The sequence below is a fragment of the Beta vulgaris genome, chromosome 8, assembly GCF_026745355.1.
Source record: "Beta vulgaris subsp. vulgaris cultivar EL10 chromosome 8, EL10.2, whole genome shotgun sequence".
NCBI lineage: Eukaryota > Viridiplantae > Streptophyta > Magnoliopsida > Caryophyllales > Amaranthaceae > Beta > Beta vulgaris.
The window spans coordinates 57,135,835-57,150,922 of record NC_079209.1 but is presented as its reverse complement, the minus strand read 5'-3'; the positions used below and the strand labels follow the sequence as shown (position 1 = coordinate 57,150,922).

Here is a 15,088-nt window from a genome sequence, read left to right as displayed (position 1 = left end):
AGATCTGACGGTCAGAAATCTTGGAAGGATTGATGTGAGATAGAGTATTTTTTATCTATAGATGAATGTACCTAATTACAAGGACAGCGGTACCATCTAAATGGTGTAAGAGAAAAGCATAATGGAAACTGAGTAGGAGATAATGTGAAACTTCTAAACAAGTGGAAGCCTGGAAGGAATATGCTCAAATGCTACTGCTTTGGCCAACCTTTTGTTTCTAAAATTTTGATGAAGATAAGAGTTCATTAAAATATCTGTAAAATATATTACTTGATTTCAATTTAGTTGTGACAATTTATATTTTAGGAAGTTTTAATTTAGAGTGCGTTTTCTTCACATTAATAAATTGAGTTTCAGGTTTAATTAGTTCAGTTCAGATAAGTTTCAATCGGATCCAATTAGAACAATAAGATCCAATCAGGTTTGATAAGGTCCTATATTAGGTTCAATAAGTTCCAATTATGTCTAATTAGGCCTAATAAGTTCTAAATAGTCAATGATCAATAAACTTTTGTGTTATTGTCTATTATTTTATTATTCATATTACTATTAGCTTATTATTCATTATTAGAAATTTTAATTAAAGTACCACAATGATTATATCCTATTATACTTGTATTATTGTCCATAATTTTATTAAATGTTTGTATTATTGTTTATTATTTTATTATTTATATTATTATTAGCTGATTATGTTATTATTAAAAAATTTCCATACGTAGCAATTTATCACTTATTAGCAATAAATGTTAATTAACTTTTGTGTTATTGTCCATTAATGTTGAAAGTTGTGTATAGGCAAGTAATAAAGCGTATATATTTTTTTTTTTGTTAAATTATTAATGATAAGAGATAAATTATTAATTATTATTTTTTTAATATTTTAATAATTATTATCTATATTAAAATTTGAGGGGTAGTATTTACGTTAGGGGTAATATTTATATTATTACTCATCAATTTTTTTGTCTAATAAGGACAAATAAGTTTCAATAAGGTCTAATAAGTTTCAATATGTTCAATAAGGTTAATAAATTTCAATCAGGTCAATAAATTTCAATCAGGTCAATAAATTTCGATCAGGTCAAATAAGTTCCAATCAGGTCCAATAAGTTGAATCAGGTCCAATAAGTCTAGTTCAGTTCAGGTGCAATAAGTTCAATTCAAATAATTTCAGCTCAGATAAGTTCAGAGTTATTCAGGTGAAGAAAACACACCCTTAGTTGTGACACTTTTATTTTGGGTAATAACTTGTCTATATCTCTCTCCTATCACATGAGATCCTTTTATTTTCTTTCTCCATCTCTCTCCTCTTCAAAAATTGTCTATAAATCCGTAATTTTGTAATTGTGAAGGTGTACAAGTGTAATACTTCCTCAATTTCTTTAAGGATACATTATTTTCACCTTTAAAATGAGTTTTAGATTTGATCAATCTAATTAAGTCTAATAAGATGAAATTTAAAGGAAAATCGTGATTGATCGGATTCAATTTATACAAATATATTAAAAGGCGTTCATATCAAAAGATCAGTATCACGTGACACTCTACTCAAACTTCTAATACATGTTTATGATCTCATTAAAAAATATGTGTCACGTTATAATATGTGTACATATACTTCCTCTCCTCTCGTTATAATGTGTCACGTTATAACGCGAGGAGAGACAACTATTTGTTCTTCTTTATCTCCCTTATTTTTTACCTTCCCATAAACCATTGTACTCCCAAACTCGTCACTAATTTCAAATTTGGCTACGAACTAGCCCGAATTTACTTGACCCCGACTACTCTCGACTCCTAAAGGCTCACTGTCAAGTTGAACTGAACCTACTAATGACACAACGCCCCTTCGTATGAGTGCATGAGCAAACACATATTCATACATTCTGCCGCTTCTCATATGATATTAGCACAAACATTTCATATACTCGATTTATCAGATTAAACTATTCCTATCATTGATCGATTTCAAACACAAATATAACACTATTTCTTGCTAGTTGAATTAACCAATGCAATAACTAACACCTTAACGTGCAGAGAAACTAATACAAGAGTCGGTAATTGATTAGCAAAGCATAAATAAAGTAATAACGAAGATAGCTACATCTACCCGCAGTTTACCTCACCCTTTTTATTTCTTCCACCAACTTTTCTCAAATTTCCTTGATTCTTGTGAAAAGATAAGTGTAATTATTTTTTAGAATAGAGGGAGTATAACCTTAGAGATTTGATCATAACATATTAGTAACAAAATTATAATTTCTATCACTGACTCGAGTCTATGATAAACTTGTTACACCAAGACTATTTTTCTGACACATTGCTCAATCGAGTTCTCTAGGTGTAATTGTGCAAAATAAGCGAAGTGAGGAAAGCAAATAACCAAATAATAGTCTCGACTGTACCATGATGTGCATGGTACCCAGGGTTTACCGAACACGCATTGTTTCTGTCAAGACAAATAAGACTTCATTTCAAACTAGAGAATACAACACATATGAGCCTCAAATCTAAGACTAAAAGAAAACCAGTTAACGAGAATGCCCTTTTTTTTTAAAAATGGTGGAAGTACAAAGCACAAATTAAATAACATCGTGGGTGAATTGTGAACAAGTATGAACACATTTCTTAGCCAGAACGCCCTTTTTAAGTAGAGAAAAGGGAGAAATTAGACAACACCTTTAATACAACATCGCGTTCCTAATGAGACTCATTATAAAACACAAAACAATAAAGTTACTCCCTCAGTGCCAAAATCAAATGTTTCGTTCGTCGTTCTTAAAGGTTTCAAGATAAAACTCTCTCCTTGTCCAAAAAGTAACTTCTCTCGTACATCTCTTTTCCTTAAGAGAGAGTTCATACAACGATAAACCATAAATAGTACTGCATTAAGCGCGTACTATCATCAATCAACTCGTAATCAGTAAGCTAATTCCTGCATAGAATTCTGCAGACACAACTCATAAGTTGTCTAGAACAACCAACAACGCAACAATTCCAATTATAATTCAGAATTTAGGTTCCCTGGCCTCAACTTCACAAGAATATGTCACATGAAACATTGCTAACAACATTAAAAAGAACAAAAAATATATGACATGATGCTCCAGAAATACTCTATCTGAGATTATTTGCTGTCACAAGAAATTGATAAGTCAAATACCGCCAAAACTGCTAGAAGAAATACTTCAACAAAGAATCATTGTTGAGAATGCTCGAAAATTCAAACCAGTAAATCCAAGCATCAAGATTGCCCTTCACGATCTACAGAAGGTGAACTTACACGCCTCAGGAGAGCGAGTGCTAGTTCGTTTGCTCTACTTGCTCTCAACGTCATAAAGAGTAGTTCTGAATATCTTAGTCAAGGAAAATTGACACACGAAATCAAAAAACAATATAACCACCGGTTGCTTGCTCTTGTATCTTTCATTTTGAAGACCATGAGTGCTGGTCCATGCATGTAGAATTGGAAAATGAATTATATAGTAAAATGTAAAGGCAAATAAAAAAAAAAGTAAACAAGACAAACATCTCTACGTCTTTGAGACACATTGGAGGTCACAATAAAGCAAGTTCAGTCCTTTTCTCATCATATTATGGCAATGACAGGGAAATGATAAAGGAATCTGGCATATAAGTAGTTTAAGAACAATATAGATGAAACGTCTATTTAGCCTGCTGAGAACAACGAAAACTAGCAAAAGATAGCGATATGTGAGGCCCAATAAGGAGGAGCTGGAATGGACAATTAATATCAAAGAAAAGTTTTTGGTGTTATTTGTAAGTATACACGCTACGTTGAATTGCAATGGTGGAAACCGTAAAGACGATGAAAGCAACACAAAAATGAATGTGATAAACATGATTTTGTTCTATTAGAATTCGGCTACCAAATTGATTGAGTATGTTGTCACTTGTCAACCATGCTAGTGATATGTGGAACAATGCCAAATAGAAAGAAACCATTGGGATCCCCTTAAATCCCTCCACCTTACAGGGGGTTGCCATCTTGGCTAGTTAATTCCAAATTAAAATTAAATATGAACTGAAACAGCAAATTTATTCAAAGACGACACGTAAAAAAAGAATAGCCCACTAGAATGTCCATTAATTGACTATGAGAACTATAAGCATGAACTGTAAGCTGATCAACATACATGTAAAGTAGCACTTACCTCAATTTTTGTAGGCAAACTAGCATGCAAAAGTCTGAAGTGTAAAAGGTACGGAGTATGCTATGACCCTTGCTCAAGACATAGAGTTAACATCAGGTAAATGTCTTCCAGCTACCCAAGCACACCAGTCACTCATTGAAGTATGAAGTCAATACACAATGTATTTCCAGGTATAGTTACCATGAAATACAAAATGTACACATTTCATATTAGACTATTTTCCCCACAGAAGTATGCATAAGAAACAAGCTAAAAGTTTGCAGCAGCCAACAGTCTACTACTTGCTCAAGGTATAGAGACGTAGAGTTTCCAAAGTGACAAAACACTGCTAATTTAGAAACTTTAGACTAAAAACCACGCTTGAAAGATTGATGGCACATCTAGTACTTCGTTGCAAATAATGGGGAAATGGAATCACATATCAAAATTTGAAGTGTCTAATACCAGATTACAACAATCCTTCATTCTCTATAATCCAGTCATCCAGATCAGCTATTTTTACAAAATACACCCTTATATACCTCTGCGGACTGCGGTCGGCCTCTTCCACTTCTCTACATATACTCCAAAAAGGACCCAGTCTCCCAAATCTTGCACCCTAAATATAATAATTCTAACAAAGATGAGGATTCTCAGTGCTATGTTGCTCACACACATATTGAGTTACTCGGATACGGGTGTCCAAGTGTCCGACTCGGCTATTTTGTAGAAAAAATACAAGTTTTTAGTTTATAATGAAGTATCCAAGTAAAGTGTCGTGTCGGATACGACACGAAACCCGGTTTTTGAGGTAAATGAAGGTGTCAAAGTAACATAGATTCTCAGTGACAATCACCAAAGGCACTGAGATGCATCTAATGAATAACAGGTCCCCGCAAGTGCAGTCATGTTATTTGGATTACTATGGTGGGAAAACATCATTCAGAGCATATAAACATGCAAAGCACACAGCCATACATCCCTCACCAAGCTTAATCGTTCTTTTATGAAAAATCTACCAAGGGAAACCATGCTTATATCACGGAGTTATCTCTCATATGAAGCAAGCCTCAAAATGATGCTATACAATATACAAAGTTATCCAAAACAACTGCTGAGATTAATGACTCATAATACTATGCGTCTATGCCACACACTCATCTTCTAGTGTGCGCTGCGCCTGCTCAAGGGTATAGGTCCAAATGTTAAGACTACCATTTTCAGAAAATATTACATGTTTTGGTCCATAATGAATTGTCATGTTTCCATACTCAAGTCAAAGAAATCAAGTATGAAGTAACCCATGTATATACTTGCTGCGAAACAAAGGGTCCGTGTAACATAGCTTATGAGTCGAAGATAAGGAAACTAATCAACCAATGATGTTTCCGACAATCAAGAAAACTCGAATGCAGCTCCTTCCACAGCCTTGTTTACACTTATCATCACACATCAACCCCATTCAGCTCTCTATACCTCATATTATCGAACAATCCAATGAACCATACTGCAACAAACTCAGTCAAATTATCCACAACTATATCTTTTCCCTCATCAAATTTGTAGCACTTATCTCGTAATTCCTTAAAACTTATAACTTAACTTTCAAGTGCTTAAATATTAGTCAAATATCTGAAAATATCATAATTTCACCCCTAGAGCACATATATCTATTTCATCTATACTTCCAAAGCAACCAAAACAAATTAATTTTATAAGCATAAACAATAATAAATTATAAACCACATTTTATTTCATCACATAAAGACAGAAACTTTATAATGAAAAGAAAAAAAAGGAAGGAAGAATAAGGATACACCAGATAAGTGCCATGGACAAAAGCTCCAGCAAGAACAGCAGTAAACAAACGATCTCTAAGAACAGGTTTATGCTTCAATGATATTCTAACTGCCCACAAAAAAATTTTAACCAAAAATCAAAATAAAATAAGATAAGAGAAACCCAGGAAAAAATAAAAAGAAAAGGGGGAAATGAATTACTGAGAGGAAGAACAGGAGCGTAGATGAGAGGTAATAAGAGTAACAAATTGGGCCCTTTTTTCCTGGGTTGTTGCTGCTCCCTTTATAAAATTAGAAAATAAAATCACAAATTGAATAAAATTAGAAATGGAGGAGAGAGAATTGAAGGGAGATTTAGAAGCTTACTGTTTGAAAGGATCGTAAGGGGAAGCCATGGATGAGTTCAAGTAGAAGAAGAAGAGCAAAGACGATGGCGTTTCAGAGATCGAGAATTTGGGATTGTGATGTTAGGCACAGTTGGGAAGAGTTTTCTTCTGAATTTGCTATACTGTGGCCAATTTTGCTAATACCGTGGGCGATTTTTACTCCTTTTTGGTTTTCAGCACCATATTTCGGTGATTATTTCCTTATAGCTATGTTCGGTTCACCTTATTTTTACCGATATTACATCGTATCAAAAAAAATAACTTCAAATCATATAAGTTTATATTATGTTTATTCTAAATAAACTTATTATTATAATTCAAAGGGAAAAAAACTTATTATTATGACGATTATTAGTATTACTAACTAGTTATTAGGCCCGGGTTATTCCCCCGGTAAGAAAATTTTCATTTATTAATATTGTACTTTGATATGATATCACTAAATACAATTTGGTCTAGTGGTTAAAACTTTAGTACATGAACTTGAGGTCATGGGATCAAAACCTATATTATGCAATTTTTAATTTTTTTTATTGTTCATGGATTGCATGAACTAAAACTCCCTAGGGAGAACGCCACGTGGCACCGTTTCTGGTTGCCTTTTAATATATTAGTATAGATGCTATTATTGTTATTGTACTAATAATAACAATAATAATAATAATAATTATTGTTGTTATTATTATAATTATTACTATTGTTATTAATTTTACTTTATAAGATTACTATTACTATTTAGTAGTTTATTTGTTTAAAAAGATTATTATTATTGTCGTGGTTGTACTTATTAATTATTAATATTGGTAATTATTATTTATATAATTGCTATTGTTATAAATGTCATTGATATCATTATTTGAAACTATTTGAGTTCACGAAGAAGAATGTTTTTTTGACATTAATTTATACGTGTTTTTTATTATATATTTATTCTAATTAATAATTTTGACATGTGATGTTCTTTTTGATGTTGTAAATATAACGAACATGCCAATAGTATATGATGTTTTTTTAAAAGAATTTTGGTAGAATAAAATAAATTATATGTTACTAGTTTATATAAAAATGAATAGCATGAGATGACCTAATGTTGTTGGTATCACGTTCAAAATTTCCACGGATTTCAGCTTGTCTTTAAAAACAAAGTTTATATGGAACAAGACAACGATATAAGAAGAATATTTAACCATTTTGTTTAAAATCATATGATTATATATTTATAGGTTTATTTATAAAAGAACAATTTATTGATATAACAAAGAACATGGTATTAGTTAAATCTAAACATGTCATCAATATAAAAATAACATCTATCTTTTTTTTTATAACAAAGAACATGGTGTTAGATTTTGTATCCTCTTTCAGTATATCTCTTTACCGTGAACAATATGTTTTTTTTTTACCTACAATGTTTTTTTTTGGGACTCTTTCGGAAATCTCGTGGTTAGATGAATTTCCTATGGTCTGTCCTCGTACAAGGTCACTCACCCAGAGCCCCAACAAACCATGCAAATGATGAGAGTTTGATCATATCCTTTTTAAAAACAAAATATTGTCTGGAAATCTGAGAATTTGGACAAAATATTATCAAATAGGCCAAATGATGAGAGTTTGATCCATAAACGATCCTAATAATTTCTACAGATTCTCCATACCAATAGGCCAAATAATACCAAAGTTGGTTGGTGTGAGTGGTAAGTGCTCTCATCTTCTAAACAAGTGGTCATGAATTCGATCCCTTATTCTTGAGATTACAACAATCAAAGTTGGGAAGGATCTACCTGTTAAGTTGACTTCAGCTTTCGAAGAAAGATTGCGCCTACGATCGGTGGAGAATACTCCCTGACTACCACGAAAAAAAAAAAAAAAGCCCAAGTAACAATACCAAATGGATCAAACATCAAACACCACCACCAAAAGGCCCAACTTCCCTACTTATAAAAAAAACACTTTTACAAAATTGAATGATATTATGCCGCGTTTGGAGAACGCGGGATACATTCGAAAAAAAACATCACTCAATCACTGAATCACACACATTCTTCCCTAAACAATAAAAGTTGAAAGAAAGCAGTATACATTACATTACTACATAATCTCTCTTTAAAACAGAAAATATTTTCTTCTCATTTTTGCGTCAAATTAAAGCTTACTATACCTCTATAAATACTTTCCCCTCATTTCTCTCAATTCATCTTCGCCGAAATCAATGGTGCGCTTTTTCTCTCTCTCATTCTCTTTTCTCTGTAAAAAAATTAGGGTTTTATTTTCACTTTTTATTTTCCCTTTATTTTTCAGGCTTTACCAAATCAACAGACTGTTGAATATCCTAGCTTCAAGCTTGTCATCGTTGGTGATGGCGGCACTGGTATACATTCTTATACTCTATTTCTTTTTTTTTATTATTGTTATTATTATTTTTTTTGTTTGATCGTAAATATTTATGTTGATTTTTGATCTTCTTTTTTATTTTGTTTAATCGTAATGTTTACGAATTACGATCGATTTTGTTGATTTGTTACGTGAAATTGTTTGATCATTTTCTTGCTTTGTGAATTATTATTGTTTTATGTTGAAGAATTATGCGATTGTGAAGATGAAAAGTTTGAAATTTGAGGTTTTCGGAAATGTCTTTTTTTTTCATTTTAGATTAGAATTGCGCGCCTAGGGTTTCATATGTTACAGAGGTCTTGATTTTGTCTTTAAAGAGAACAGAGTGGAAGTATGATCAACTACATTTTGGTGAATGCAGGCTTCTTTGTTTGTTAATTTTGTTGTTGGAGCACAAATTTTTACGTTTGAACGATTTTATAGTAGTTAGATTTGAGTAGTTAGTGATAATTTGAAGTCCGATTATGAAACATTGAAAAATTAACAGAACAAAATGATTTGCGCATTCAAGAACGAATTATTTTGCCATATTTCTTGCATTAACTCCACTCTCTAGGTACACAAAATATAACAGAGGGAGCTCTTAATGACATTGTTTACATAATTCTTGGTTAGTGGAGTTGTCCATTTCTAATGCATCAAGCATGTATTAATCTTTTGTAGCTATGGTTTCTAGAATGCAAGCATCAAATCTGAACTGTTATAGACTAGGACTTCACTACAAGGAGAGTATTTGCGTTGTTTGCCTAATTTTCCAATGCTGCTGCAGGAAAAACCACCTTTGTAAAGAGGCATCGTACTGGGGAGTTTGAAAAGAAATACGAACGTAAGTTGTTTGATAGGCTTTTCCGTTCATCTTTTACATTCCCTGTCTTTAGGAATGTAAATTCAATGAAATTTACATGAAAATTTCTCTCTTTTCAGCAACTATTGGTGTAGAGGTTCATCCACTGGATTTCACAACAAATCGTGGGAAAGTTAGATTTTACTGTTGGGATACTGCTGGACAGGAGAAGTTTGGAGGTCTTAGAGATGGTTACTAGTAAGTGCTCTATGCAACTGATGAGAGTTTACTTGATTGCTTAGTAGTCAGATAACACGGTTGATTGGATTCGTGTCATTGTTTATGTCCACCTGGTATTATTTGGTCATTAGATCAAGTTTTTGTGTTCCATTTCCAACTTATAATCTGCTCTCTATCCAAATTTACTGTGCTAAAATATGTTTGCCCTCTGAATTAAGTTTGTGCAATGGATATGAAACATTTTTCGATGAGTTTCTTGCAACCTTTGCGTTACATTTGGTTTATTAGATCAAAAAAGTTTTAGGCTTTGTTTGGTAGGAAGGATTTGAATGGAAAAGAAAGGAAAGAAAAGGTAAAAACAAACTTTCTTATGTTTGGTAAAAGAAAATAAGATGGGTTTGATTGGAAAGGAGAGGAAGTGGAAGGAAAAGAATACTCTTAAATCCTTGATTTCCTTTCCTCCCAAAATCGGAAAAGCATGTTGTCTGAATTAGTGAATTCTGAAACTGTGGCGAAAATATGGTCTTGTTGGATTCATTTCTTTTTGATGGAACCATCTATTGTTTTCTTACTGTTGATACTTCTTGTGTGTCTCAATTCTTGGATTAGCCTGACAGAAAGATTGGTCTTCTCGGCTTACATAATTTGCAACTTAGACCAAATCACTTTGGTGTTTTCGTTTCTAAATTCTTTATGTGATGTATGGTGCAGTATTCATGGCCAGTGCGCTATCATAATGTTTGATGTTACAGCCCGACTTACTTACAAGAACGTTCCAACTTGGCACCGTGATCTTTGCCGGTATGTCTCTTATCCTTTCACTTGTATATGCACCAAAACTCCATTCAGTTTTATTCCTTACTGGATACATTTGTACGCGAGCAGTGTCTGTGAAAATATCCCCATCGTTCTGTGCGGAAACAAAGTTGATGTGAAGAACAGGCAAGTGAAGGCAAAACAAGTAACATTTCACAGGAAGAAGAATTTGCAATACTATGAGATATCTGCAAAGAGCAACTACAACTACGAGAAGCCTTTCTTGTACCTTGTCCGGAAGCTTGCTGGGTAATTTCTTCTCGCAATTTATTAGCAGCACTTTTGCAGGAATAACTTATTCACAATATCTGTACTCTAATGGATTTTTGGTAGACCTAACATATGTAATGCCGTTGTTTTTGTCAGAGACCCGAACCTTAGTTTCTCAGAGGAGCTTGCTCTTGTCCCGCCTGAAGTATCGATTGACTTGGTCGCACAACAACAGTAAGTGTTCTCACAGTTTTCTTGACTTATAGTATGAATCATGAAGCTTTGCAATTCACTCTTTATACTGTATGTTTTAATTAAGTGTTGATTATGTATATGTAATTTTGTCCCAAATCCAGTTTTTTCTATGCTAAAACGGTAAAACCTCAGCTTCTGTTCTTTTGGCAAGCTGTTTTGCAATAAGGTTTAACATTTTTTTTTGGTGAAAGGACGTCTAATAGTGACTTAATTACTTAACATAAATGTTTTACAATCCGCAAGATAAGTGTTCAAACTATGAGTAGGGGGGTGGGGAAAATCCTAGTTATATTCATACTATCCACACTAGTCTGGCATTCTTTTGCAAGCCCATCCGCGACCATGTTGAGGCTCCGACTGTAATGCTTAACCTTCACTCCTGGAAGATCCTCGCACAACTTTCTGCATTCACATAAGTCACTCACATAATTGTCAGCATAACCAGCATGTTTGCATAGGAGGTTAACAATTCTTAAGCAATCCGAAAATATAGTAGCCGTATGGATGTTTTGTTCTTTAGCAATTTGTAGACCTAATTTGATAGACCTAATTTAATAAGGTTTAACATTGCTTATATATTGTAACATTTCTTGTTTGTCCCAGGCATGAACAAGAACTTCTACAAGCAGCTGCGCAGCCATTGCCCGACGACGACGATGATACATTCGAGTAGTGGCCAGATTTTGAGAAGAAGTTTATAGTAGTATGTTTTTGTGGGGCGTGTCTTTGGAAGAACACGAAACTTATTACGTAGGTCTATATTACTTTCTCAGGCAGCAAATGTTAGTACTTTATTCTCCTTTCGTCTTGTGGGATGTTGATTATGGTATATAATAGTAGTATTATCTAGTAAATTAATATGCATGCAGGAAATCAAGATTTGAAACTTGAGCACACCCTTAAATCTTAATAGTTACTACTACTCAATTGCCCTCTTTCCTTTACGTCCAATTTTTCATTTCACATGTAACATCATTCCGTTGATTTTGCTCAAAAGCAAAGTTCTCACGGTTCCGTGAAAGACTAATCTATTCCTCAATTACTGTTTGTTGTTATGATATCTAACGTCACAGATTTTAAGATTATTTTCTCAACTTTTTACAACATTTTTAGTTTATCACGAGAAAAGAAACGAGTTTATTTACTTTTAGAAAGTTACAATAGTTTTGTAATTATCTTAACTCTTCCCACATTTTGTCTACTTTCATAATGAGATGACAAATACTCTTACATGAGAAGGATGATCAGTGAGGTAACTGGTAACCACTAACCATACTTAGAGGTGTTTGGTATAGGAAAATTTGATGTTGGAAACGAGATTGAAATGAGCGTTTCCTTTTCTAAATGTTTGGTATGAGTGTTAAGTAACAAATACCGTTTCTTAATGGAAATATAATCCCTCAATTTGTTATCCTTATCAAACTAGTGGAAACAAATTATCTTTCCTTCCTTAATCATAAACCTCTCGATTCCACTGCACTAGAATGCCAAACAACTATTCAAGGTAACAATTATTTTTCCATGTTCCCTCATTCAATTATTTCCATTCCGTTTGCATTGATTATACCAAATGCCCCTCAATGGCAATGAACACTTATTTAGAAGAAAAACAATTAAATTAATTTGTATGATTCATTTAAAAGAGTAAATGGAATCATGCTCTTAATACTACTATGTTGGTTAACTTTGATTATAAATTCTGAAATGAACCTTTTTTATTTTGTTCAGGTAAATGATGAGGATAAGTAAGTTTGATGTCCTATATTGGCAAATGGTTTGATTATAATAAAATTCATAATTGAGTATGTTAATTAGATTTCTTAGTAGAAAGGTCTTACAAAGGATAGAGTTTAAGAACTGGACTTGAATTTTGTTTGTATCATTATTTTTTGTAGTTTTCTAATATACATTTATAAAAAACAAACTCATAAATAAAATATTAAATAGTACTATCATCATTATTGTAATTGAAATGATGAAAATATTATAGACAAAAACTTTCTAATAGAATTAGAAAGGGATGGAATTAAAATTGTTTTGCATTCACAGTGTCATTTTCTCTGAACAAAAAGAAAGAAAATAAAAGAAAAATGTCCTATCAATAAAAAGGAGACAGATGTAAGTAATTTGGGCCACAAGAAAAGTACCAATGGGCCAAAGTAACCAACATGAGTAGCCCAAATTGCCATCAATATTGTCTCATTCAGTGTCTGTAAAAACCCAAATTCCCAACCACAAAAGGGCCCCCAGATATGTTTATGTTTCTGGCCATTATGGCCCATTTGTACCACCCACCACATGATTTTCCAGCAGGCTGAACATGTTAGGGCTCACATAGACCCATGTCCATGTCCAAACAAAAAGCATTTGTTAGTTAATGGGCCTATTTTCTTTCATTGGCCATTGTCCTTATGGATAGCTAGAAACTCTTTGCCCCCTAAACTTAAGGACCCCTCTTTGATTTGATTGTGTTGGATTATTAGCTGTTTTTGTTTTTGTTTTGCGGGGTAACACATTTCCAACACAACCAATAAATTGACGAGACTTGTTTTTTTTTTTTGGTATATCGACTTTTCAACATTTAGTTTTGCGGGTTTTAAACCTACATCTTTGTTTAGATTTTAGGAAATTCGACAGGAATAAATAATATCAAGTTAATAGGGTTAATGATGAAATTAGGATTTGGGAAGAAAGTGTTTATTAACAACTCTCTTGCAGAGGAGCTTCTTGCAATTCTAGAAGCTATGTAGTATGGGGAGAATTAGACTCTTCAAAATCTTATCATATACTCTGATTGTAAGAACGCGGTTTGACCTCATTATGGAGGACATGTCTGATTTATGTATCAATGTATTACATGCTTGCAAGCAGTGCATCAGGCGGTTTCCAAGGACTCGAATTAAGCATTGTAGTAGCTTGTTCAACCATGCAGCGGATACTGGATAGATTAGCCAAGGCTTGTAGAATCATGAATGCGGCCTGTATTACAACTAGTGTTTGCATGGAACATTTAGTTTTGAGTTGTAATATTTTCGAATATTATTAATTAATGAATGAAGTGTTTTGTTTACCAAAAAGAAAACTTTCAAGTGATGGAAAAATAAAATAAGTTACTTAAATTATCATAAGTTCATCAATGTAAATTATGACAATATTAAAACTTGAAATTATTTTGGGAGTTTGTCAAACTTAATTTTTTTATGACCTAAACTTGAGATTATCTTGTCAAAGTTTCTACATATTTTTCAATTAAGCTGATTGGTGATCATAGACTCATAGTTGTGGAAAAAAAAATTCAACACTTCTATTTTGTTTACATCTCACACTCTTATCTATTGTGCTTATTTTAGCAATATCTAATACCTACACAATTACACCTCATTATATTTCTTATCTTAAGGTTTCTATTGTGAGATAAAAAAAATGAATAATTTAAAGCCATTTTCATCCTATTAATAAAATTATATCTATATTTCGATTAGCAATTTTAACTTGTCTCTTGGAAGTTAGAACCCTCTTTTGAATACACTTATTTTTCAATTTTTGAATAGGATACATATTTTTATGTACATATCTTTGTTCCATGAGATATCTTTCAAGCACAATCATACATTCATACTAAATAATTGATTCTATGCTCAATAATTGTGCCTGAGATATTCTTTAAATTAGGGGGAGGGGGGGTATGTATTATGACATTGATAATGATAAGATGAATGTGTGAGTGCTTCATGTCCATATTAAAGAGAAAACTTGAAAAGAAAAGACTAGTTAGGCAAATCAATTACTACCAATCTTTTGCAAAAGTAAATTGGACCTTCAAAAGTGCTTCGTTTGCCAAATTTGACAAGGATTAAACATTTGAAAGTCCATAAGAATTGGAATTAATTTGGTAGGAGTACTACTTTTTTAGTCATCTACTCCAACCTCGGAAAGTATCTAAAATGATAGAATGACATATTATACCAATAAATTATATTATGCCATACAAACAAATTTGCAATAGTTTACAATACTTGTGAGGTCGTGGTGACTATTTATATGTTG

The 15,088-nt window shown here is 32.6% G+C and overlaps 2 protein-coding genes across 2 annotated transcripts; one reads left to right on the top strand and one right to left on the bottom strand.

Moving 5' to 3' along the window:
• Positions 1 to 2,973: 2,973 nt before the first annotated feature.
• Positions 2,974 to 6,498, bottom strand: LOC104902105 (hypothetical protein). Its single transcript, XM_010689786.4, has 4 exons — positions 6,326 to 6,498; positions 6,161 to 6,240; positions 5,978 to 6,068; positions 2,974 to 3,354 (listed from the first exon to the last, which is right to left on the bottom strand). The coding sequence occupies exons 1-4, from the start codon at positions 6,352 to 6,354 to the stop codon at positions 3,324 to 3,326; spliced, it is 231 nt and encodes a 76-aa protein (XP_010688088.2). The 5' UTR covers positions 6,355 to 6,498; the 3' UTR covers positions 2,974 to 3,323.
• A 1,849-nt stretch (positions 6,499 to 8,347) lies between these two features.
• On the top strand, positions 8,348 to 11,895 carry LOC104902104 (GTP-binding nuclear protein Ran-3). The gene is made up of 8 exons (XM_010689785.3): positions 8,348 to 8,557; positions 8,644 to 8,713; positions 9,506 to 9,562; positions 9,661 to 9,778; positions 10,472 to 10,561; positions 10,646 to 10,825; positions 10,943 to 11,020; positions 11,645 to 11,895. Exons 1-8 carry the CDS (start codon positions 8,555 to 8,557, stop codon positions 11,712 to 11,714), a joined length of 666 nt encoding a protein of 221 aa, XP_010688087.2. The 5' UTR covers positions 8,348 to 8,554; the 3' UTR covers positions 11,715 to 11,895.
• The last annotated feature ends 3,193 nt before the right edge of the window (positions 11,896 to 15,088 follow it).